At 44.7% G+C, this 26048-nt stretch overlaps 1 protein-coding gene across 1 annotated transcript in view; it reads right to left on the bottom strand.

The window, feature by feature from the left end:
* Positions 1–426: 426 nt before the first annotated feature.
* Positions 427–26048, bottom strand: part of B4GALT5 (beta-1,4-galactosyltransferase 5) — a 74803-nt gene continuing 49181 nt past the window's right edge. The window contains exons 2-9 of the mRNA XM_047770895.1: positions 23474–23608; positions 12696–12809; positions 11253–11377; positions 10238–10354; positions 9423–9610; positions 8316–8438; positions 4520–4621; positions 427–3590 (exon numbers count right to left, since the gene is read on the bottom strand). Coding sequence (XP_047626851.1) covers positions 3443–3590; positions 4520–4621; positions 8316–8438; positions 9423–9610; positions 10238–10354; positions 11253–11377; positions 12696–12809; positions 23474–23608 — 1052 coding nt within the window. The 3' untranslated portion in view covers positions 427–3442. The remainder of the gene's footprint in view (positions 3591–4519; positions 4622–8315; positions 8439–9422; positions 9611–10237; positions 10355–11252; positions 11378–12695; positions 12810–23473; positions 23609–26048) is intronic.

Below are 26048 nucleotides of genomic sequence, written 5' to 3'. Positions count from 1 at the left end.
ATCCCTCACACCTGGACAGAGACCATCACACGTATTAGTGAGTGGTCAACATTAAACAAAAACGAGCTATGATTACAATCTCCAAGTAGAGTCAGGCAGACAGAAAACTCCCTACTGGCCCCAGAGCACCTTCTAGAGGCAAATTCCATCGACCCCCCCGCCCCACTCCTTGCCCAGGTGTCTTATTGGACTTGATGGGCATCACCTGGGCCAGTTCTGGAACGAAGACCCAAGTGTGGGTGGACTTCGGGTAGTGAGGTGGGGGTTCGCTGCTGCGGCGACATCAGCAGCATTTTCCACCCGACTGGTCTGACTGCAGGGCTTGGGCTGGCAGTATTTCTCTCGGGTCCACCCCGAGGTCAGCCCTGCCAAGGCTCTAAGACGCCAAACTGCCCCAGACAAACACAGATGACCACCAATGTTTGGTTCTTGAATATGTATTTTTTACTGAAAAAATCATTCATAAATTAACATACAAAAATGTACAAACACATGAGTAAATAATGTAATGACAAAGGACTATTTCTTGTGAAAAGTGTTTTTTAAAACATCTTTAGATTTCAGTGCAAAAATGTACCCCTGGCACCTCTTAAAACATAACAGCAAGCTCAAAAAACTGTAGTGATGGAAATAAGCTAGCTACGTTCAATGCCATCGTCGATGGTGAGTAGATACAATCAGTACGTGTGGCTCTTGCTTGGCTATTCATGTCTGTGTAGAGGAGCTCTCACAAGTCCCCGTAATGTCAAAAGGAATAGTTTTGCAGCCAACCCCACCCCCGCCCGCCCCAAACAAAAAACCAAACACGGTGTGCAAGGAAAACTCTTCCTGGCACAGAGAATCAAAAGAGACTGATTTAAGGGGTCATCCATCGGTAGCCTTAAAGAATTTCAGCTGCCAAAAGGACAAGGTCACATTTGGTTCTTATTGGCTTTTTTTTTTTTTTTTTAAACATGAGAATTTCACACTACTAACAGCACACGGGCCTGGCTGTAGTTTTAACTTTTACGTTTCCCCACGTGATACTCCTCAGCTCTGTGGATACACGACTCACAGTGCACAGTAAGAGATTTCACACGATCGAACAACTTCACACATGATGGCAAGATGACGCTACTTGGAAGAGTGGAAGGAGACTTTTCCTTTTGTCCTCAGATCAGCATTTTCTTTTTGAAATCGCATGTTAGCCTTTGGCCAACATTTTGTTCTTGGTGGCAAATACGTTAACGACAGGCTTCCAATGAAATCACTTTTCACAACGCTGCCGAGGGTACATGCGCCATCCTTGACCAAGGATCAGTCTGACCTGGCAAACCCTTCCAGAGGGCATCGTAATCTCATCAAACTCAAGGCAGCTCACAGCCCTCGGAGAGAGAAGTGGCAGTGCCAGCACAGAGGCCGAGAGGTGTCTGGAGGAAGGGGGGAAAGAAATCTTTATTGCTCTATGCACCCTGTGCCAAAGGAAAGCCAGAAGAACTTCTCTGTGTCATGTTCCCTCGTGAAGGTCTTTTAAAGCAGGAAATGCTCAAAACTCTGAAAACATTATGATACAACTTACCAGCGTGTTCAAGGGCAGGAACCTGCTCTCTCATATGAGCTGGTAAGAGCTTCGCAATGCAATTTATTTTCTAAATAGCACTTTACTCTTCAAAAGAAGAAACACACAACAGAACACAAGGCCTGGCCTATCACTCCCACAGCTTGTGGGGATCATATGTCCATGGAACCAACACAGGCAACGGAAAAAACCCCAACCCATGTGTATATACACAAATGTCGCCCCTACACACGCATCCATGTAAACCATGAAAATTAAGGAAGTTGAAGGCAAACAAGGCAATTAAAAAAAATATGAAGTACTCTTCAGAAAGTACTCCTCATAATGATATATAAATATGTTTTATGGAAAAGGAGAGGGGGGAAAACTGATATTTTTCAGAATTTTGCAGAAGTCAAAGGGGACTCTGAGGTGAGGGGTTTGGCTCAGGGGAAAAGAGAGGCACGCATTCAATGCAATTTAGAATCTGACTTCAAAAAGCACATGGGGGTGTGAACAGAGCACTTGGGCTCTTTCTTGTGTCCGTCCGGCGGCTTAGTCTAATTCCAAAGCTTTGATTTGACCAAAACGGGATCCTGGCTGATCTACAGCCCACAAGTGTCACCTGCTCCCCAGATGAATTCTTCATAATTTGGTTGCTTGTTATTCTATGTTCTAGTTAATAACGTTCACAAAGAATCTTTCCAGAAACCGGTAAGAGAAATGTTCAGAGGAATCACTGAAGCTAGTTGGTAGTTTAGGCACAGATTTCAGAAATTGTGGCCATGTTCCACAAGAGCGAGCGAGCGAGGGAGAGAGAAGTAGGAAAGCCAACAACCACACTCTCTCTTCATGATGATCAAAGGGCAAGACACACAATCCAGAGCTCTGGGGTGTGTGCAGAGCGGGCCCACCTGAAGGGTTTGCTTGGAGCAGGAGAGCAAGTGTTGTAGCACGAGGCTCCCTGCTCAGCAAACGACTGGGGCTAGAGTGTGCCTGCTCAGCATGGAAGGGGGAATCCAGAGCCAAAGTGAAGAGCAGGACTTTTGGATGGGGGGATGGGAGGGACGGGAGATACCGGTGATAAAGACCGGACTGTTTTGTTCTTCTTTGTGACATGCCCTATATCCACTCCCTTCCAAAGTGACAGCAATTTTGGGAGATGATGTTATTCCATTTTAGCTGAGTTCCTGCATCTGCCAAACAAACACGGGATCTAATGTGTAAATCCTCGGTTTGAATTCGAGCCAGCTAGAAAATTAAATTTTAAAAAGGCATTTTACATGGCTTATTTACAGTTATACTTCTTCAAGAAGTGATTGTTATATGTCTATTTATCTTCCCGGACCCCTCCCCTCCACCCCCAATCCCCACCCAAAGCAGGTAAATTTTTTTTTTTTTTTTTTTGTAAAAAATGAAACCAAAGAGAACACCAGAGATGTAGGAGAATGGCGTGTGGAGTTTCACTTGCTCTTCCTAAAACAGCTGCCCAGTGGTGGGTCTGTCTTTTTGCTCTGAGAGCCAGGAAGCTCCAAAGGCCATTCGCAGGAAGAGGCCGGCAGCGGGACGGTGGCGGATCACAGTTCTGGTTCTGAAGACTGTGGCTGAGACGGTTCGTCGGGGCAGGAGATGGCGGGGGTGGGGGGAGAAGAGCAGCAGGACAGACGTCTGTCTGGTGAAAAGAGAAAGTCAGTTCCCGGGCTGACCCTCTCCACCCGGGCGGTCGGGTCCAAACGGTGAAGGCGTTTTGTGCGTGTGCTCTGTGTTCACATTTTTCCCTTGAACCCTGTGATCCTTCATTGGATGCTGGATTTCTGTTCTCTTCCTCTGTGGAGCCCCGAGACATGTCGTCAGGCTGCTTTCTTGGTGGTGGCGGGTGAAGCAAACACATATTCTCTCGTCGTCTCAGTACTCGGTCACCTGAGCCAGCTCGGGTGTCAAGTTGACAGTAATGTTCTTATACAAGGCGTCGTACGTGATGTTCGCAAAGTAGTTCAAGTTGTTGAGGCCGTCCAGCCCTTGCCGTTCTTTGGACTTCCTCAGCAGGGCATACCTGTGAAGCAGAGAACAGAGGGGGGCTCTGAGCACGGGCCCAAGCTCCTCACGACGGGGACATGGAGCAGAGCAGACCACAGGAGGGGGCACAACCCACCATGGTGCTTCTGTGCCACGAGGCGGGCGACTGGCCATTCAGCTCCTCCAGGCTAATGAATGTCATTATTATAACCAGAAATGCCTCCTACTTCATGCCAGGTGCCCTACTTACCACAGCGTTTCATTGAGTGCTCTTGCCCCCTAGCAGATGAGGAAACCAAGCCTCATCACGGTAACTGGCTTGGCCAAGACCACAAAGCGGGGAAGCGGGAGGTAAGCTATGAAATACACCAGATGAGAAAAGGTTGTCTGTATCCGGTGCCCTCCGCCTCTCATGAAAAGAGAGTTCATGCAATCACGGCTGTCTAGAGCACAGTCCTCCTTGCAGCCAACGAAAGACAGAAAGAGCCATTCTTGACAACGCAGAGGTGCCCCATTCTGTCCAATCTGGAATTTCTGTATTGAAGGTATAGAGGGCAACAGAGCAGCTGCGACCACACCAACAGAAGCTCAGGGGCACCCTTCCAGCATCAGAGCTTGCAGAGAGGGTGCCAACTCCTTGTCAAGTGAGTGTGAGTTACACAGAGACCTTAACCTGAGCGGATTTTTCTCCACCTCCCTGACAGCCGCAGAGGAGACCACAAAGCTTAAGACGTAGCCTGAGGGATTTCCTTAAAGGATCTTAATATCCAAATGTCCACCTATAGTCTGATTTTGCCCCCAAACACCTATCTACACTTAAAACATATGTAGGAACTCTGAAAGAGCTGTCTGAACACGAGCTTGGAGCGGGATCGGGAGTAAGCCAAGGGGCTGTAATGCTTGGGGACACCTGGAAATGCAAAGTATACAGGATATTTGCATGAGGAATAAACAGACTCCACCAACCTTCCAAGAAACTGGACTTCTCCTCGATGGTGATAAGGAATGGACTTGTACTTCCCGGTGTCACCTTCTGGCCGACTCACAGAATAGCCTGCATTCTGTACTCTGGGGACAAAGAGGATGCTCTTTTGGGTAAAATGATCAAGTCCTACATGTGACCCAACCTATCCCAAGGCTGAGAAACCCCAAGGTGAACAACAGAACTTCTTCTGCATCTAAACACTCAAATCATTTCCCCTCTATATAAGTTCACAGTTTTAGAAAAGTCTACGATACAATAAAGTTTTGAAAAAGAAAAGAAGTTCAAAATTCTTGAGGGTCTCAGCAGCGATGACAACTATGTGTGTGTCCAACAGACAGGTGCACACGTGCTCCCTCTGAGCCAGCTTGTTGGGTCCCATCAAAAACATGTTCTCCCCCGTGGGTACCACCTCTCCCTCCACAACCTACTACAGAGCAAGTCAGCAAAGTCAATCCCCAAGTGTTCTCCCTATTGAGGGAGAACTTAGTCTCTGCCCACCTCCCCTCATCACCATGGAGAGAAAGTTATTTACGTGATGTCCTCCAATCTAGACGTGAAATGTCACCATTTATGAAAAGTCAACAGGAGGGAGGCGGAATTTAGAGCAGGTGTTCAGGATATTTATTCTTTTTTTTTGGGGGGGGGTGCACCCACAGGATGTGGAAGTCCCCAGGCCAGAGACTGAACCTGCACCACAACAGAGCCTATATAGCAGTGACAATGCCAGATCCTGAATCGGCTAAGCCACCAAGGAACTCCTGGATTCTTAATATGATAAAGATAAGCCTTCCCAAGCTGGAAACTTGATAGAGCTCCAAGAAATACTCAATACATGGAGGTAGACTGTGGACATCTATGTGAAATTCATGGTCATTTTCACATTTTAAATCTGTGAAGGAATATTATTTCAACATCCTCCTTGACTCCAAATTATACTCTCATTTTGATATACAGTCAACCCTCAGTTTCCAGCTGGGAGTTACTGGTCCCAGCACCCGCCCCATAGATAACCAGAATCTGTGGCTGTTCAAGTCCCACGTGGTCCCTGCATATTCTCCAGTACATCTTAATTCATCTCTAGCTTACTTGTAATACTGAATACAATGCTATGTAAACACAGGCCAGCATGTGGGAAATTCAAATTTTGCTTTTCAGAACTTTCTGGGTTTTTTGTTTGTTTGTTTTGGCTTTTGTCTTTTTTGAGGGCCGCACCTGCAGCATATGGAGGTTCCCTGGCTAGGGGTTCAATCGGAGCTGTTGCGGCTGGCCTACACTGCAGCCACAGCAACACCAGATCCAAGCCACACCTGCAACCTACACCACAGCTCACGGCAACACCAGATCCTCAACCCACTGAGCAAGGCCAGGGATCAAACCCGCAACCTCATGGTTCCTAGTCACATTCATTTCCACTGCACCACGACGGGAACTCCTGGAATATATTTTTGTCTTTTTTTTAGGGCTGCACCCTCGGCATATGGAGGTTCCCAGGCTAAGAGTCAAACTGCTGGCCTACGCCAACAGCCACAGCAATGTCAGATCTGAGCTGCATCTGCAACCTACACCATGGCTCATGGAAGCACTGGTTCCTTAACCCAGTGAGCGAGGCCAGGGATTGAACCTGTGTCCTCAGGATGCTAGTCAGATTCATTTTCCGCTGAGCCACGACAGGAACTCCTGGAATTTTTTTTTTTTAATGAATATTTTTGACCTGTGGTTTCCTCAAATTTGGAAACTGTGGATACAGAGGGCCGAGTGTGTGAAGATACATTCTCACTCTCACTTGATAAATATGCATATGTGGAATGCCCACTACTGTGTGCTTGGACCTGTGCGGGGTGCTGGGGAAAACCAGCCACAACCTCCTGCACTGAGTGGTCCCCTGCTGAGCTGGAGAGAGAGTAAGATGAGAATTAGGACAGATGTCCTGGGAGAGCTCAACTGGATTTAAAAACCAGTCAAACCAGTTAAATGTATGGAAAAGCTGTTCATCCTCACTAGGTTCCTAAGAAAGCCAAATTAAAAGGATGGCATGCCATTTTTTACCTATCAGACTGAGAAAGAAAATTGTCTGAAGCTACTTTGCCCAATAGTAGCCACAAGCCACACGTGGCTACTAAAGAGCTGAAACATGGCAAAAATTTAGAAGGTTGTTTATATCCAGTGCTGGCAGTGGTGTAAGAAAACCTGCGTACCAAAGCATTGCTGGTCAGAATCTTTTTGAAATCTTTTCCAGAGGAAAATTTAGCAATAATTGTCAAAATTTAAAGTGCATTTACTTCTGATTTTATTTTATTTTATTTGCTTTTTAGGACCATACCCACAGCATATGGAGGTTCCCAGATTAGGGGTCAAATCAGAGCTACAGGTGCTGGCCTACACCACAGCCACAGCAACGCCAGGTCAGAGCCACGTTTGTGACCTACAGCACAGCTCACGGCTACACTGGATCTTAACCCACTGAGGGAGGCCAGAGATCAAACCCACATCCTCATGGATCCTAGTCGGGTTCGTTAACCTCTAAGCCACGACGGGAACTCCAAAAGTGCATTTACTTCTTGACTCTGCAGTTCTGCAACTGGAAATTTAAAGAAATATTTCCACAGGTGAACAAAAGATGTTCAAAATTAAACAACAATGTTCACCAGTAGGAGAGGATTAAAATAAATTATTATCTGCATAAAGGAATACCATGCAATTGTTAAAAATAATGAAATGGGGCGGGGTTGGGGTGGGGTGGGGGAATTCCCGTTGTGGTGCAGCAGAAATGAATCCCATTAAGAATCATGAGAATGTGGGCTCAATCCCTAGCCTCAGTGGGTTAAGGATCTGGTGTGGCTGTGGCTGTGGCTGTGGCGAAGGCCGGCAGCTGCAGTTCCAATTCAACCCCTGGCCTGGGAACTTCCATATGCCGCGGGTGCAGCCCTGAAAAAAAAAGAAAAAAATGTATATATATAAAATAATGAAGTGGGTCTGTCTACATTAATACTGTTGGAAGGGGAGAAGGGATGTGTCTGAGTTGTTATGGATGAACAGATAGACTATATAGAAAGAAACAGCTTGTTCAAATGGCTGCGCCCTGGGAAGGAAACAGGATAAGAAGGGGGATTAAGATTTATGCTCTTTGTTTATGCATTTTTGTATCATCTGGGTTTTTACCAGCAAATACTACTTTGTGGTTAACAATCCCAACCCATCTTTTCCTTAAAAAAAAAAAAAAAAAAAAAAAAAAGCTAAGCTAAAAAGTAGATACAGAGTAGAAATCCTTTTGGTTATTTGTTACTTGTTTACCTACTCTGTAAAACTACTACTTTAAGCCACCGACACAAAGGATTGTTCACACAAACTTGTGTCATACAAGCCTCATCTGATGGCAGGGATAAATCTGTGTACACACAACTAACATCTGACCTCTGGTTTGGGGAGGCTTGAGTGACATGTGCTGTGAGGGTAAAATACACACCAGATTTCAAGGATTTAGTAAGAAAAAAATGAATGTAAAATATCTCTAACAAACACATGTTGAAATGGCATTATTTTGGATATACTGTGACAAATACAACTGTTAAACATGTTTATTAATATAATAATGAATTGCACCTTTTTCCTTCCTAACCTTTTAAAATGTGGCAAAAAACACTGAAAATTACATACATGGCTTAATACACCATATTGCTATTAGACGGTGCTGGTCTGGAGAGTCTAAGAGCATTTATTAGACGGTGCTGGTCTGGAGAGTCTAAGATAGCATCTCTGGAAGACAGCAGAAGGGGGTACCTGTTCCACAGGTCGTCATCTTCTCCACCCCAACCCCAGAAGGCATTAGGAAAGCCATTGATTTTCCGAAACTGTTCCACTGTTAAGCCGCTCACTCCGCCAAAGAACTCATTATAAGGAAGCCTAAAAAAGAGATGTATGGCATCAATCATTTGTGTCTTAAAGAGTGATTTCTTTTCCCTCCCAGAACAGGCCATTTCACTGAAGAACTAAGTCTTACGTAAAACGAAACCCTCTGTGCTACAGCCCTGGGGCACTGGAAATTGTTTTCTGGGGCTGAGATGCATCAACCTGAGAAGCTAGCTAATTGAACGTTTTTCTAATTAATTTTACATAATAGCTTTATTGAGACAGAACTGACAAACCGTATAATTCACCTTTTTAAAGTGTATGATCCAATGGTTCTTAGTATATTCATCAAGTTGTGCAACCATGGCCACAATTCATTTCATTTTTATTCATTTATGTTTTGGCCAGACCGACAGCATACATAAGGCCAAGGATCAAACCCAAGCCACAGCAGTGACAACGCTGAATCCTTAACTGGGCTACCAGGAAACTCTGATAATTAAGTTTAACTAATTTTATCACCCTCCCCCAAAGAAGCCTTGTGCCCCCCATTAGCAGTGACTCCTCATTTCCCCCATTCTTCTCAACCCTATGCAACCACTGTTCTCTTTTCTGTCTCTATTCATCTGCCTATTCTGGTCATTTCATATAAGTGGAATCATATATCTGGCATTGTCACTGCAGCAGCTCGGGTCACTGCTGTGGCATGGGCATCTCAATCCCTGGCTGGAACTTCAGCATGTGGCAGGTGCGGCAAAAACAACAAACCAAAAAATGGAGCCATATAGTACTCAGTCTAGCTTCTTTCACGGAGCGTAACGTTTTCTAGGGTCATCCATGTCCTCCCATATATCAGTGCGGCATTCCCTTTTATTGCCAAATAGCATTCCCTTGTACGCATGGATGTACCACATTTCATCTATCCTTTCTTCGGCTGACTGACATTCGGGTCGGAGCTAACTGGATTTTGCCATCTTTGCATCTCTCAACCATTGTTTTAGATTTAACCTCTTTTAATTAGGAGGAAATGATACTCACAGATACATATACTTATCCAGTTTAGTTGCAAAGTGCCTTGGCATCTGTCCACATCCATAATAGTTACGATCGTTTTCTGGTATATGATCCACGTCGTGAAAAACAAGACAGTCCCAGTCCAAGTCCTTCATTGCTTCTTGAAAACCCACATTAAAAAGCATGGCTCGATTAAAGGGTTGGGTGCCAACCTAAAAGAAGAACTTTATTTTTAAAAGGATTCTTGAAGCGTGATTCTGGCTGCCTCAGCCCCGCCTGAAGGAGAGCTTATTGAGAGACCTCCGCCAGAAGGGAGGTGGGTCCAGCCTCTCTCATCATTGACTTACAGTCACTTGACCTCTGGCCTCAACTTCCTCAGAAATAAAAAGGAGTGATAAGGATAAACTCAAGCTCCTCTCTCTCAAGGCTGTGTAAAGGCAGGTAGCCAGCCCCATAACAGCATTCAGAAGAGTACCCAGCCCCAGAGGGAAGGAAGAACAACACTGCCATTTTTACCTGTGGCTCCTTATCTTAACTTGAGGGGAATTTCCTGGGTCTGGAGCCTAAAGACAACACCCAAAGCAGCTCCAGTAAAACCAGCACACAAGTGGCCTTTGTTCAAGGGTAAACAAAGTTCCATCCTGCACTCAGATCTGCTGGTATTGAGCAACATCTCAAACCAGGAGCACAGAACTGCTCTCTGGCGCCCTTCCTACCGCTGGGTGACTCAATCATTAGATTTCAGTTTTACTGGCTCTTTACACCGAGGATGGACTGGCTTGAAGCACTCTAAACTGCTGTCTCAGAAGAGAAAGAAGAGAGAAGGAAGGACCACTCACTTGCTCCACCACATAAAATGCAAACTGCAGGCGCTGGCGCTGGAGCATGGGAATCAGGTGTCGGAGCAGGACCGGGAGGTGCTCGTGGCGGTTCCGGAAGGGGATAAGGATTGCCACCTGCAGTGGGTCATAGCAAAAGAGGACACCTGTTAGTCCCCTCAACAGAGTGCTGTGGGAGGAGGGCACTCCTGCAGAATTGGGGACCAGCCTTTTCCTTAACTTCTCTACATGAAGACTTGTGCTGGCAAGTCGACCCTTGGAAGTAAGTGAATCTCGCTTTTACAGGCACCATAACATGCACACGGTGGGGCTGTGAATGAATCTGAGACGAGAACCCACATTTACACTCACTGTGACCCAGCACACAAATATATAACATATCCACAGACAGACATATATTTATACATAAATGCTGGTCATTAAGTTGATTTTACATTCTGGTGGTGGGCTGGAAACACCGATCTGCTCCAGACATGCTTTGATCATTGCTGCACCACAACTTCTCACAGGGCTGGCACAGTTACAGACTTGCTGAAAAGAAGGGACTTCGGCTGGTGTCACAGGCTTGATCGAGCTACACTACTGACGTCTCCTGACGACAGTCACACAGGGCAAAACTAAACAGTTCTCAGTGTCGGGCTGGACAACTCGGCTTTTTATTCCACTAAACTCACAGCAGGATTGCCAAATAAGGCATGAAGTACCGAATTTGTGAGGGCAGCTTGTGCAATTGCCTCACAGGAGACCTACCACTGCCAACTCCCCCGCTCAGCCAATATCTCTGTAAGGAAGATAAGGGTCCGGCTGGGTCACCAGAACAAAGACTTTCTGTGGCTACACAAGAGCCCTTAGGGAAACCCATTCCTCCAATACGTTCCCAACAGATGCAACAATTTTGCATTAAGTAGCAAGGACAGTGCAAATTACAAAATGTCAGTGTGAAACCCTTGGGGATTCCAAAGACACCAAGTCCCAGGTAGGCTTCCCAGTACCTGCGGTCTGACCTCACCCCTACCTTCCACCGAGGCACGCAATCCGATGGCTTCCAGTGACCTCCAAGCTTGATGGCTGGGTCTTTAGAGAAGAGTTCATGGATGGTATCCATTCCAATTTCACTCATGTTTATGTCTATTGGGCCCTCTGCACAGAAAGGGGGAGGAAAATGATAATTAAGAGGCCTGAAAACAGTAGATTCTTGTTCCTATGTTCAGGGTTTTAATCTCTGCAGCAGTTCAGTGCTTTTTCAGCAGGTTGTGTTTTCAAAAGGGATGGGGATCCTTTCCTCTGCATTTCAGCTCATCACGATTACTGGGGAAAACGGCAAATCAAGAAATTAAGACTTCAGAGTTCTGCTTTCTGCCAAGGGTGTAGAAAGAAATTAAGGCTAAGTACAACAGCAGTTGAACTTCTCAAGAAGGAAGGAGAAAAGGGGTCAAGCTTTCTCTGTGTGCATTCTCTGTGTGCTCCCAAGGTGGGCAGAGACACAATGCCCAACTGACTGATCAGTGACCCTGACTAGTCATGTCCAAACTCAGAACACTCATCATCTGAGTCAGGTCAAGAAGACAACTGTCCAAGAAGCCCCAGAGCACAGAAAAGGTATAATGATACCTTGCCATTGCTTTAGATTCCACATGAGATTCCAAGAAGGGAAGGAAGAGAGAAGGGGAAGGGAAGAGAAAGAAAAGATCCAAGAATTTTTAATTTTTTTATTTTTTTTTTTTTTTTTTTGGCCACACTCACGGCATGTGGAAGTTCCCGGGCCAGGGACTAAACCCGCACCACAGCAGTAATTAGAGCCACTGCAGTGGCAACACCAGATCCTTAACTCATTGCTCCACAAGAGAACTCCCAAGAATTTTTAAAACCAGCACATGGTTAAGAAAATTACTTTCTGGGAGTTCCTGTTGTGGCTCAGTGGTTAATGAACTAGACTAGGATCCATGAGGATGTGGGTTTGATCCCTGGCCTCCCTCAGTGGGTTAAGGATCCGGCATTGTGGTGGCTGTGGCTGCAGCTCCAAGTCAACACCTAGCCTGGGAACTTCCATATGCTTTGGGTGAGGCCCTAAAAAGCAAAGAAAAAAGAAAAAAAAGAAAAAAAGGAAACTTCTCTCACGTCAAACAAGTTGCTATCGGTGTGAGATTTACACTAAAAGACAAGGCTTGTTTGCCTACACTTTCCCGAGGACATCTTAACAGACCCCAAGTTGCAAAAGACGGCAAAGAGTGAAAAAATGGTAGAAAATGACGCCAAGAGCCCAGGAAACCTTGCAGAAAGACCAACGAAGAGCCAGGACACAGGTAACTTTCACGGTTCCTGTTGCCAATGGCCAAGAGGTGTCTGTAATCTCTATGTAAGTAGACATAGTGAGAGACCAAGAACGCCCTCCTTTTTATTTTAATCAAATGAAAGGACATCTGTTTTAAATACAAAGATAAGCAAGAGCTCTACTCACTCATGGAAGGGAGCCTTTCGGGGCAGGTGTGGTTTGCAAAGTAGGTGAAGTCTTCAGGAAGAAAAGTTGTGGTTTGCAGGAAGGTTTCACTGTGGTTCAAGTCAAGAGGATAGTCTAGAGAAGGAAAAAAAGCAGCTCAGATGGGTCAAGTCATCACTTCTGCAATTCTTCAATGCCTACCGAAGAAGCATTTTTCTTTTTTTTGTTCTTCTTCTTCTTTTTTTTTTTTTTTTTTTTTTTTGCTTTTTAGGGCTGAACCTGCGGAAGTTCCCAGGCTAGGGACTGAATTGGAGGTGTAGCTGCCGGCCTACGCCTCAGCCACAGCAACGTGGGATCTGAGCCACCTCTGCGACCTACACTACAGCTCAAGGCAATGCCAGATCCTTAACCCACTGAGCGAGGCCAGGGATCGAAAGCCGCATCCTCATGGATACCAGTCAGATTTGTTTCCGATGCGCCACGTCAGGAACTCCCTATTCTTACTTTTATTACAGCTTCACAGGCACACAGTTTACAGTCAAATAACCCTACAACGCAATTAAAAAACAGAAACAAAAACAGCACTGATTCTCCCACGTCTTTCTCTACAGGAATTGTCCTCACTTCTTTCAGCCGACTACCGCAGTATTTACCTCCATCGGCCTGTACAGCCAATCTTCTTTTGTGGGGCCTGTACCCACCACATATGAAAGTTCCTGGGCCAGGGACTGAATCCAAGCCACAGCTACAGAAATGCTAAATCTTTAACCCTGTGTGACACAGCAGGAACTCCTTGATGTTTCAGTTTTAGGTCTGTCAGCTTCTCACTACGGGGGATGAAGATTTCAATCCCTTTCTTCCCCAGCTGCACCACACACACCCCCTTTCCATTCTCCAGCCTTCCTATTACCATCAATCTTCGGTATTTAAATTATGATGATTCAATACTCTCTGCAGCTGAGAAATGAGTAAAGTTATGATTCCTCTTCCTTTCCTGAATAAATTTTTTTCCCTTGGAAGGACTGTCCTGTTTATCTGTTTGCTTAGTTTGACGTGGAAGGATGACAACATCCCTTTGCCGCGTCCTCATTTCCCTGAAGACGCAGGCATCAGGTCCCTCAACTGCATCTTCCTGAGGAAGGTCCACAGCCTCCAGACCCACCCCAATTTGGACGGGCTTTCCCGGGAGTCTGACGTGCACATGTTATTCTCTGATCTTCCTTCCTCGGTGTCCTGGAGATTTCCTTCACCTCCCTACAGTACTGAACCTCATTTTTCCCCACGTTCAATTTCTCTCCCTTTCTCACTTGGTACAGCACATTCTTCCAGGAGCTTCCTAAGAAAGGGGAATGGGAAGTGATTTGGAAACCCTGTGCATCTGATTATTTTTATTCTTCCTCACTGGATATACATGTTGGCTGGTTTTATAAAATTCCAGGTTGGAAACAATTTTCCTTTTGAATTGTAAAGGTGCTGGCACGTTGCCTTCTAGATTCCTCTGTGCCTAGTAAGTCCAAAGCCATTCTAATTCCCGATCTTTGTAAAAGGTGACAGTGATTTCTTTCTGGAAATGTAAAGAACTTTCTCTTTGTTCAGGAAATTTCATATTGGTGTGTTCATATTGGTGTGCCTTGCTGGGGCTCTGTTTTCATCCTCTGTGTTGACCCCCTGGTGGGCCTTTAAAGTCTGGAAATTCATGTCCAGTTATAGAATTTGGGGACGGGGAGCACGTATTATTGTGGTAATGACGTCCTTCCTTTTGAATTTTGTGTTCTTTCTGGAGATCAGAATACATAACTTAGATACTGGACCTCTGTTCCTGTAAGTTTCTTGCCTTTTCTATCTGACTTTCAATCTTGTTTTTTTTTTTCCCCCCCTACCTTCTGAGAGACTGCCTCAATTTACCCAGCCCTTCTTTTAGTTATCGTTCCTGCTGTATTTTTTATTTCAAGAAGCCCCTTTAATTTTCTGAATATTCGTTTTTTTTGCAATATCTTGTTTCATGTTCTCAGCCCTTTTTGTGATAGTTTTCTCCTCCCAACATACCCTGTTTCTTCCAATTTACAGCTTCTTGTTTATTCTGCTCTCTAGCACAGGGATCCTCGGCCATCTGCTAATATTCAAGAGTGGGGCACACAAGTCAGATAACTGGAAGGGTCTGGACTGAGGTTCTTCATTGGAGGATGTTCTGGCCAGAAGTTTGGTTAGAATTAGAAAACTTCTGGTCCCAGTAAGTGGGTCTTTCCTCTTAGTCTGGTCAGGTTCCCCAGAGAAGTCTATTCTAATCTCCTGCCAGAATAGGTACAGCTTTTGCTGCAAGCTTCCTTAAAAAAAACTGAGGAGGAGAAAAGGCCTAGGGGTATCCTAAGCCAAACCAGGTGACCCCAGTTGAGGGATATTCTGTTCACCGTCTCTGGAGGTTATCAAGTCTCCAGTACTTTGCCAGGATGGGAAAAGGAATCTGGATATCTAACTGCCTCTTTTTTTGTCTTTTTAGGGCCACCATGGAAGTTCCCCGGCTAGGTAGAGGTTGAATCGGAGCTGAAGCTGCTGGCCTATGCCACAGCCACGCCAGATCCAAGCCACATCTACGACTACAACCACAGCTCACGGCAATGCTGGGTCTTTAACCCGCTGAACAAGACCAGGGACAGAACCCACATCCTCATTGGATACCAGCTGGGTTCTTAACCTGCTGAGCCACAAGGGGAATTCCTGGATATGCGACTGCTTTTCATTTTTATTTTTTAGAGTTTATTTATTTATTCATTTATGGCCACGGCACGTGGATATTCCTGGGCCAGGGATCAAACCCATGCCACAGCAGCAACCAGAGCCACAGCAGTGACAACACTGAATCCCCAACCTGCCGAGCCACCAGGGAACTCCCACCAGTCTGTTTTGATTCATGCTGATGCTATGAAAGTTAAAACTTTCTATTCAAATTCACTTCGTACCCTGGAATTAGGGATTCTTTAAATCAGAGATATTTTTTAAATTTATTTTTCATTTTATTTGTTTATTTTGGCCTGCCTATGGCATGCAGATATTCCCGGGCCAGGGATTGAACCACAATGGCCTGGGAACCTCTGCATGCCATAGGAATAAAGCCACAGCAGTGACAATGCTGGACCTGCTAGGCCACCAGGGAACTCCTCAGGTATTTTTTAAAAAGCGCTATGAGAGCATTTCCAAGAATCGAATGGCTTATACAGACACATGGTTACCTACACGACAAGTACGCAGAGGACAAAACTCAATGAGAAGTAAGTAACTTGAAGAGCGTTTCAAGTCGCTTAACAGGAGAGGAAAGAACAGAACGTTTCCTGTCCTTTTTAGTTGTAACTTTCCTGAAAACCAATAAGCTCACATTTAGATAAAGATATAAACCTAGTCAGCATGAACACTAAAGGTAAAATCACATGTACACAGAAGGCAGCCCCAAGTCCTCAGTTCACACATGCAAACCTATCCTAAGTGGAACCCTTTCTGAGGTATTAATACTTCAAAAAGCTGTCAAGAACCTCCAATACTAATCATTACTCTGGATGATTCTGATTTTGCTTCTTAATTATACATACACACATATTTTTTTGTCCATAAAATGATTCTCTTTAAGAAAAAATTTGTAAGTTTTTTCGTGTGTACTAGAATACGTATATTTGTGATGTGCAGGCGCGTAGAAGGAGAAGCTGGTTAGAAACAGCATTACAGTAATTACATTTGCCTACAAGGCAAAAAAATTCCCAGAGGTATTACAGTAAGCATTTTCATAAGCAAATCAACCAAATCAGAATAATAATTCCAGGCAAAGACAGAACCAAGTCTTACAACTACAACCTAAGCAGGAAACAAGAAGCTAAAAAAACAAGTGGGAGAGAAGACAAGACACTTTCTGATAATCTTAATAATAACCCCACTTTGAGGCTCTGTTTGAAGACACAGATAAATTCCTTTCTACTTCTTTCCAACACTGATATATATATATCTATATATATAGATATATATATAATATATAATAACCCTGGTAGCAGCTAGCATGAAACAAAACAACACTTTTTTTTTCCTGATTACTAAATTAATAATGTCATTTAAAAAAAGAAACAAAGAAAACCTCAAATACACAACTTCTGAGTCAAAGTCCTCAATAATTTTGCCCTACACCTTGGAGAACCCCCAACCTCATTTCCTCATTCCTAAATTTAAATCCTCTACATAAACATTTAAATAGGAGTTCCCGTCGTGGCGCAGTGGTTAACGAATCCGACTAGGAACCATGAGGTTGCGGGTTCGGTCCCTGCCCTTGCTCAGTGGGTTAACGATCCGGCTTGCCATGAGCTGTGGTGTAGGTTGCAGACGCGGCTCGGATCCTGAGTTGCTGTGGCTCTGGTGTAGGCCGATGGCTACAGCTCCGATTCGACCCCTAGCCTGGGAACTTCCATATGCCTTGGGAGCGGCCCAAGAAATAGCAACAACAACAACAGCAACAACAACAAAAAGACAAAGGACAAAAAAAAAAAAAAATTTAAATAAAATATACTTTCTCATCATCAGTAGGAGCCTTTTAACGTGGAAGAGGCAGAAGAAAGTAATTGCTCATGGCCTGGGGAAAACCGGCCCAAGGTCTCTCTGGTCACCCAGAATGGGCGGACAATGCTGTGTACTCTCCTCAGGCTTCCACACACCAATTTCTTAAGTCTTCTTTATCAAGCACGACCCTACTGAATGAGGGAACTGCTGAGAGAAAAAGCCAGCCTGCTGAAGGTCTACGGCCATGGTTTTACTTTCTGATTTTAAACCTAATCTATGTCAAATCAGGATGTGTTCTTCTAGCAAGGGAAGTAGATGCGAGGCAAAGGCAGCTGCTTTTACGTTTATAATGTGGGAAGACAACAGACGCCTCTCCTATCTCCAGATTCAAAGGGCCTGCTTGACCTTCATTTTACACCAGTGGTCAGCAGCCCTGGCTGCCCGTTCGAATCAACTGGGAAGTTTTAAACATCCTGATGCCTGGGCTATATCCCAGACTCACGAAATAAGAACCTCTAGAGGTGGGGTGCAGGCATCAGTCTTGGTAAAGCTGTTGGGGGAAGTCCAACACGCATTCAGGTTAACCTGGCTACCCCAATATGCAGTGATGGCAAAATTCGGCTTTCTCCCTTGTGTTACCAAATCCAGTTGAGCAGGGACTGAGAAGCACTGACCAACAGATTCCAGCAGGAATCACCACCTTCTCCTCCTACTGAGAAAAGGCCAAACACTTGACTCTCTGCGTGAAAAAGATAGAGACTTATTTATACTAGAAAGATGTCATCAGGACAAACATTTGTAAAATACAAAGAATTCGCATTCTTCAAGAATAGCACGCTTAAGGGAGTTCCCGTCGTGGCTCAGTGAAAACGAATCTGACTAGTATCCATGAGGATGTGGGTTTGATCCCTGGCCTCGCTCAGTGGGTTGGGGATCCGGCGTTTGCTGTGAGCTGTGGGGTAGGTCACAGATGAGACGAGTCGCTGTAGCTGCGGCTGGCAGATGTAGCTTCGATTTGACCCCTGGCCTGGGAACCTCCATAAGCCTTGAGTGCAGCCCTGAAAAATAAAAAAAAATTAAAAAAAGAGTAGCAAGAGTTAAAAAAAAAAAGACTGCCTGCTGGGGGAGCAGATATGAAACCCAGCGTCTAAAAAGCAGAGAGAAAGGTTAAGAACACCTACCTCACTGACTGTATTACAAAGTATACTGGCAGTGACTCTCTGTTTTATTTGTCTATGACAACACCTGTTTTGAAGGATGTTGGCAACAGAACATTTTTCTGAGTATGTGACCAGAAGGGGACTGGGCCATCAGTGTGGGGAGGTTTGTGTGCCTGTGCACACATATGCAGAGCAAAGAAGTCTCCCTCTGGGTAACAGTGACCGGGTAGAAGGGCACCTGCATATTCATATTTAAGAAAGAGAAATGCCACTTCAGCTACACAACCAAGTGGCTGGACTGGGTCCATGACTATTATATTTTATCTTATTTTATTTATTTTACGCTATTTTTGTCTTTTTAGGGCCACACCCACAGCATATGGAGGTTTCCAGGCTAGGGGTAGAATCAGAGCTGCAGCTGCTGGCCCACACCACAGTCACAGCCACAATAATGCAGGATCTGAGCTGTGTCTACAACCTACACCACAGCTCACGGCAACACCAGATCCTTAACCCAATAAGTGAGGCCAGGGATTGAACCCACATCCTTATGGATACTAGTTGGGTTCATAACCCACTGAGCCACAAAAGGAACTCCACAAACCAGTGGCTTTTAGTGACACAAAGCTTCTCTAGGTCATTACTTCAGGCTTATTTTCAAGGTTACAGTTCTGATCCCTCAAAGTACGCACTAATAGACAGTAACCATTTTAGCTGTCAAGGATCAAGCAAGCCATCACACTTAAAAGACACACTAAGCTTTAGTGACCTCATGAAGGCCTCTGAGGATGAGTGTGTGCCACGGCACTTCCCCCAGGTGGGGCCACAACTCAGGGACTAGTTCGGTCCAGGCTACTCTTTCCAAGCCCACAGTGTTCCTGGCGGGAGTGGCTGGGTCAGAGGGGATGGCCACCTAGCTATCTCAGCAGCTATAGGGCCAAAATACTCTGTGCAAGGCCAAAAATCGCTCTGAAATGAATAAAAAGTTTTTACCGGATAACTTCCAATGAAATGATGTTTCCTCTTTAACACTTACTCACCAAGGATGTGCCAATAACATAGAAGCCAATCAGGATGGTAATCTCAGAACTAGGTTACAATACTTAAAGTGGGTTTTCTTGTTAAATCTATCCAGGCACACACTCAAAAATCATTCACTTTGCGTCTCCTAAGTGATAGGCAGGGTACAAGGTACTGGGGGTACCAACAGGACAAAAGCCATGAGGGCACCGCTGGGATTCAGAGGACAGCAAATCCCAGCTGATACATCTGGTCCTGTAACTCCTGTGTGCTTTTTTTTTTTTCTTTCTGTCTTTTGTCCTTTTTTTTTTTTTTAGGGCCATACCCATGGCATATGGAGGTTCCCAGGCTAGGGGTCGAATCAGAGCAACAGCGGCCGGCCTACACCACAGCCACAGCCACGCCAGATCCAACCCGCGTCTGCAACCTACACTACAGCTCACGGCAACACTGTTTCCTTAACCCACTGAGCAAGGCCAGGGACTGAACCTGCAACCCCATGGTTCCTAGTTGGATTCATTTCCACTGCACCACAACGGGAACTCCACTCCTGCGTGCTTTAACCCTTCATCCCTAAAACAAGTACAGAGCAGTTATCTTACTGAGTGCTTGCGAGGAGTCCATGAGATAATGCAAGCAAAGTGTAAGATCTGAGCCATGTTTGTGACCTACACCACAGCTCATGGAAGCACCGGATCCTTAACCCTCTGAGTGAGGCCAAGGATAGAACCTGCATCCTCATGGATGCAAGTCAGATTCATTTTCCACTGAGCCACGATGGGAACTCCTGGAATTTTTTCTTTTTTTTTTCTTTTTAGAGCCACACCCACGGCATGTGGAAGTTCCCAGGCTGGGGGTCTAATTGGAGTTACAGCTGCCGGCCTATGCCAGACCACAGCAACGCAGGATCCGAGTCGTGTCTGTGACCTACACCACAGCTCACGGCAACACCACATCCTTGACCCACTGAGCAAGGCCAGAGATCGAACCCAAAACCTCACGGTTCCTAGTTGAATTCATTTCCACTGCGCCACAAGAGGAACTTCTGGAATTTTTTTTTAATTAATATTTTTGACCTATTGTTTCCTCAAATTCAGAAACTGTGGATACGCAGGGCCAAGTGTGTGAAGATGCGTTCTCACTCATAAGACAGGCCCCAATGGCAAAGACTTCTAGTTTATGAGGAAAATAGACACATTAAACACAAAATGCGGCATTTCCTTGTGGTGCAGTAGGTTAAGGACCTGGCATTGTCACTGCAGTGGTTTAGGTCACTGCTGTGGTATAGGTTCGATCCCTGGCCCAGGTACTTCCATGTGCCACCGGGTGTGGCTAGTGGGCACACAAAATGGATGATTATTCCAGCCCGAGTGATGCTGGGAAGGATTATTTTAGTGTACGATAATTTGAGGACAAACATATGCAAATTCAAATAATAATGGGTCCCTGGATGGAACATGATGGAGGATAATGTGAAAAAAAGAATGTATATAAATATATAACTGGGTCACTTTGCCGTACAGCAGAAATTGACAGAACATTGTAAATCAACTATAATAAAAAATAAAAATAAAAAAACAGGTCCCTGGATATGCCTTCCAAGGGGGCAACTCACTCCCTGCTCCGTGTCCAGGGACAACAACAACTCCTCAGGGAATCTGAGTGATCATGTGTTGCAAGACCAGTGGCAGTGTGGGGACAGAGACCTTCCACGTGCCCTCTGAGGTGGAGAGGAAATGGACCCCCTCGCCAATTGCCCAGAGAAGCCGCAGCATCATCCGACCTTGGAGAGGCAGGAATACTTGGACTGGGCAAATGTCATGACTGCACACGTGCTCCTAACCAGAGTGAAACGGGGAAAGAGCCCTGCTCGGCAGCCAGAGGACTCTCAAGCTTCGTTCCACAACCAGAAGTCAGTTTGGGGATGGGTTGAGGGAAAGTCACATGACCAAGCCATTCCAACAACCGCAAGATTACTTGTACTTGTGAAAAATGGAAGCTAACAAAATCCTGCCTGCCCGATGGAGCCGTTATCTGAGTCAAGTGAGACAATGTGTACGGGATGATTTGCAAAACCGAACACCACACATGATGAATTAGGAAACAAAAATGTGCTCGGCCTTCTCCCTTGACTTCGGGAACTGCAGGGATTCCTCTGCAGGGGGGTGCCAAGCTCAGGCAACTTGTCCTGTGAGACCACAACTTGGCTGAAAAGCTCTGAAAAGTTGATCGCTTGCTTTTTGCAAACAAGAAGAAAGGAAGTACCAAGGTTTATCAGTTTGCTAACTATAGTCCTTGGTTGCTGCTAAACTGGCCAGCAGGGCAGACTGATAAATTAGGATGTGGTCAATTCTTCTCAGGATTTAACTTTCCTTTCAGCGGTAATACTTCTATTAAGATCCCAAGCACCACAGAATAATTTCATTTGCAAGGTTTAGAAAGCAACTTCGCATCCTCCAGTGAGCTCTGGACAACCTTAGACCTTTCTAGAGAAGAACAGAGGGACGGTCTTAGAAACAAATTTTTTAAAATACACATATTTTATAATACTAGGCTTGAGTGAAGTTAGTAAGAAGCCACAAGGAAAGCACATTAGTCCTCAGTTAAAGAAGCAAATCATGAATGTGTAGCAAAATGAAATCTCGGGATCTATTTTCTAAATAAAAACCATCCCTGGCTGGAGACGGAAGAAGCCTCATGGCAGACCCATTTTAACCATCTGGAAATACTTCCTGTGTTCGATTTTTGGAAGAGTTAAAAAAAGAGAGACATAAAAAAGACAGCTTTCTCTCAAAGGTGAAGAGCTTGCTATGTACAGTCCTTTGTAAAGACAGTTAAAGTCAACACCACAATTCAGGAACAAGTTCTTACAATGTAACATTACGCAAGCCATTTAAATTTGGGGTTCTTTTTTCTTCTTTTTATAATTAGTGGTCAAAAGGTAATAAAGCTACAGGTAAAAGTTCCAAAGGTCAAGGCAAAAAATGTTCACTCCTGGGTGCACCATGGCTGCTTAGGTGATAGTCTGAAAAGCTTTCCCAAAGCTAAAAGAGTCTGGCCACCAAACTCAGGCACAAGCTGGAATTAAGCCATAGGATGAAAACCACACCTGATCAGGGAAGCTAAACCAGGTGATGTATTCAACTTTTCTTCTAGAAGTCACTTTTTTTGTTGTTGTTGTTTTGCTTTTTAGGGCCACACCCACAGCATACGGAAGTTCCCAGGCTAGGGGTCAAATCAGAGCTACAGCTGCCAGCCTACACCACCACAGCCACCAGCAACATGGGATCCGAGCCATGTCTGTGACCTACACCTCAGCTCACAGCAACATCAGATCTTAACCCACTGAGCGAGGCCAGGGATCGGACCCAGGTCTTCATGGATACCAGTCGGGTTCCTTTCTGCTGCACCACGTTGGGAACTCTCTAGAAGTCACTTTTATAGTCTGTGGAAATCATCCCAGATTACGTGATGATTATGAAGTGGAAATTTGTTAAGCTGCAACTAAAGCATTTATAAACTACAAGGTTAAACAAGTCCTACTGGGCTGAACAAGTTCAAGTAGCGTCCAAAGGAAGAACAGAGTTGGGGCGACTATTCCCGTGTGGAATTAACAATGAGCTTTGAAAACCCCGTGGACACACCACTACCACTACTACAAGCCAATCGTACAATGTTAAGCCCTAAAAATAAGTGCTTTTCCTCGTTGGCTCTATGGATACATTTTCTGAAATCAAATTATTTCCAGAAACAGCTTTTGGTGCTCCTGTTTTACTGATGTCCTAAAGATACATACTCAATCTGCCCACTTAGGGCAACTACACACAAAAAAGGGGGGGAATCTTGAAAGATACTCTTCACCCCCTGACTCCCTGAAACATATCAGGAGTGAAAATGGAGTTATCCAGTCACCCTTAATAGACCATTAGCAAAAGGAACAAGGATTCATCTTGCAAGAGCTGCTTCTTTTAGTAATAACCCACGACTCAGCCAAACCGCTTTGTTTTCATCAGCAATAATTATTCAAACCAAATTTACCTCTCCTGGAGGGGACATTCTGAGCAGACCACCCCTTTATTAAATATATACCTGAGTCGTTCACGCTGCTGTTCCTCTTGGCGTAAGCACTCCGAACCACCTGCTCGTAAACCTGAGCGCCGATTGTCCTCATGTTGTCCCGGATCAGAATGCCTTGAGCTTGCATCATGAAGAGGTAGGTGTTCACTGCAGAAGACAAAGGCAGAGGGGAAAAGAGGTTGATTCAAAAACAATCATTAAAGCAAAACACACCCCAAACCCCACATAACTTTGGGCACCTTTTCTTTTCTCTTTTTGAAGCCCCTTTTAGCACTAAAAGCCTACTCCATTTTCCATATTGGGTTCTACATTTTCAGGACACCAATATTCCTCAGGTAACCAGGCAGACTTAGGGGAGTTTCTGTCCGTTTTCAGCAGTTTTAGAAAAACCGTAAATTAAAAAAATCACATTCTACCAGGTCTTTAAATACCCAATCTGTGTTTGCACTGTCATGATCAGAGTGACCTTTAGGGATCAATTAAAACATTTTGAAAAATACCTCTGCTCTCCTTAAGTTCACATTCTTAATACTTGATGGCTATCCTCAGAGAAAGGAAGTCACTGCTGTCCTATTTTCTAGAAATACTTAGATATAGGTTGGGACCTGCTATCTTTTGAAAGAGGCAGACGGAGGCTCCAGCTACTTTGCAGTATTTGGAGAGAAAAAGAATATAATGAAAGAATGTCGGCAGTCCTCACTACCCACCCACCTCAGCCCCAAAGTCCAAAGCAACGGGAAAGGAGCAGCTAGCCTGGCCCAAGTGTCAGTTAAAACATATTCCCTGGAGTTCCCTGGTGGTTGAGTGGTTAGGACTTGGTGCTTTCACAGCCGAGACCCAGGTTCATTTCCTGGTTTGGGAACTGAGATTCCACATCAAGCCACTGCACGCTGTGGCCAAAACAAACAAACAAAATATATATATGTGTGTGTGTGCATGTGTGTGTGTGTGTATATGTACATATATATATACATATATATATATAAAATTCCCTTTACAATACAAAATATAGTATGTTGTGCATCTGAAACTAAAATAATGTTATACGCAAGTTATATCTCAATAAAAACAAAGCAAAACAAAAACCATATTCTTAATCAATGATTTTCAGACTAACTGCCCAATCTCTGTCATCTTTGGAGAGTGATCTTCCCCTGGGTTTTCCTGAAGTCCCGTGTGCTAGGGATCATGGAACACTTGGCTGACTTCCAGCCAGGCCCCAGGCAGGTATGCAACAGGGAGCCTGGGCCACTCCCCCAGGCTCAATTCACACCGCCTCGCCGTCCTGGCTCTTCAACAAGATACTTTGTGGACACTGTTTTCACCATTATTATCACAGTGTCCTGCACATAACGGGCAGTAAGTAATGACTAAATGGATGAAGCTTAGAAGTCAATTTCCTTCAGTGCAAGCTACTGTGTTTGGCGCTAGTACTGGAGATGGGGGTGGGGACGAGCAGATTAAGCAGCACAACGCTCAATGTGGCAAACCCCACATTAAACAGGGGCATAAAATCTTTCCAAAGGTTTCAAATCATCACTAAGGTATATCCAGAGCTGTAAAATGATAAAGAAGTCACTGTTCAGAATGCTTTCAGAAATGAGGGAGCAGTCTCAGATTAGGCCTCGTGGTGACTGGAAGACAGCTGCATGTTTAACTTCTGGCATCAGCAGAGAATAGCTCAGGGACAGTACTCCGTTGCTAGACGAAGTTACAGGGGAAAAAATAACTTCAAATCCTTAAAAAAGGATAATTCTGTGAAGCTTCTGCAAACAAGAGTAGCATCTCATTTTCTATCTACAGTAGAAAGCCCAGCACCCAGTCACAGTAGATAGGCAGTCCATAAATATCAGTTAAACCTAAGATTTAAACTTCATTCAGGATCATATTTCTAATGTGGCTCTATAGTATTCTTTTATCCCTTAGGCTATATATTATGTGTATTATACATAGTATATATCCCTTGAAATCTTCCATCTCCGACATAAAACTAAACCAGTCGTATTCAATCATATAAAAACAAATATTTATTGAACACTGTGTGTAAAGCTGTCAGTTTGGCACTGCAAAAAAATACACTACCTCCTTTTCCCCCAAAGTGCATCATCTCTGAGCTTTTGATCTTCTCTACTGCAAAAGCACTGCAGTTAGCCTGCCTTTTAAATTCCCTCCCTTTCTTAGTTCTTGAATTCCAACTCTAGGATTCCTCTAGGGCAGTTCCCAAATCTTTCCCTGCCTCCTGCTTAGAGAGCTTTTTGAAGTCTGCTTCTAGCCCCGCCCCCAAACCCATACCCCCTGGAGACTCTGATTCAGTAAGTGAGTGGGACCCATGAATCTGCATTTGTAAAAAGCTCACAAGTGCTACCAGAGTAGCTGGTCGGAGGACCACATTTCTAGAACCACTGCTCTAGGGGAGGTATGCATAATACCTACGTAATAAATAACAGTGAGTAATATTCAGCACTTCGTTACCCAATTCTTTATCTCATGTAATCCTCATAGCCTAAGAGGCAAGTAACACTATCCAATTTAGAGTCAACGTCTAGGCTTCGGTTTCTCCACCTTGCTTCACCAAGGTCACGGAGGG

The sequence above is a fragment of the Phacochoerus africanus genome, chromosome 3 (genome assembly GCF_016906955.1).
Source record: "Phacochoerus africanus isolate WHEZ1 chromosome 3, ROS_Pafr_v1, whole genome shotgun sequence".
Lineage (NCBI taxonomy): Eukaryota > Metazoa > Chordata > Mammalia > Artiodactyla > Suidae > Phacochoerus > Phacochoerus africanus.
This window is presented reverse-complemented; position numbering and strand designations above follow the sequence as displayed.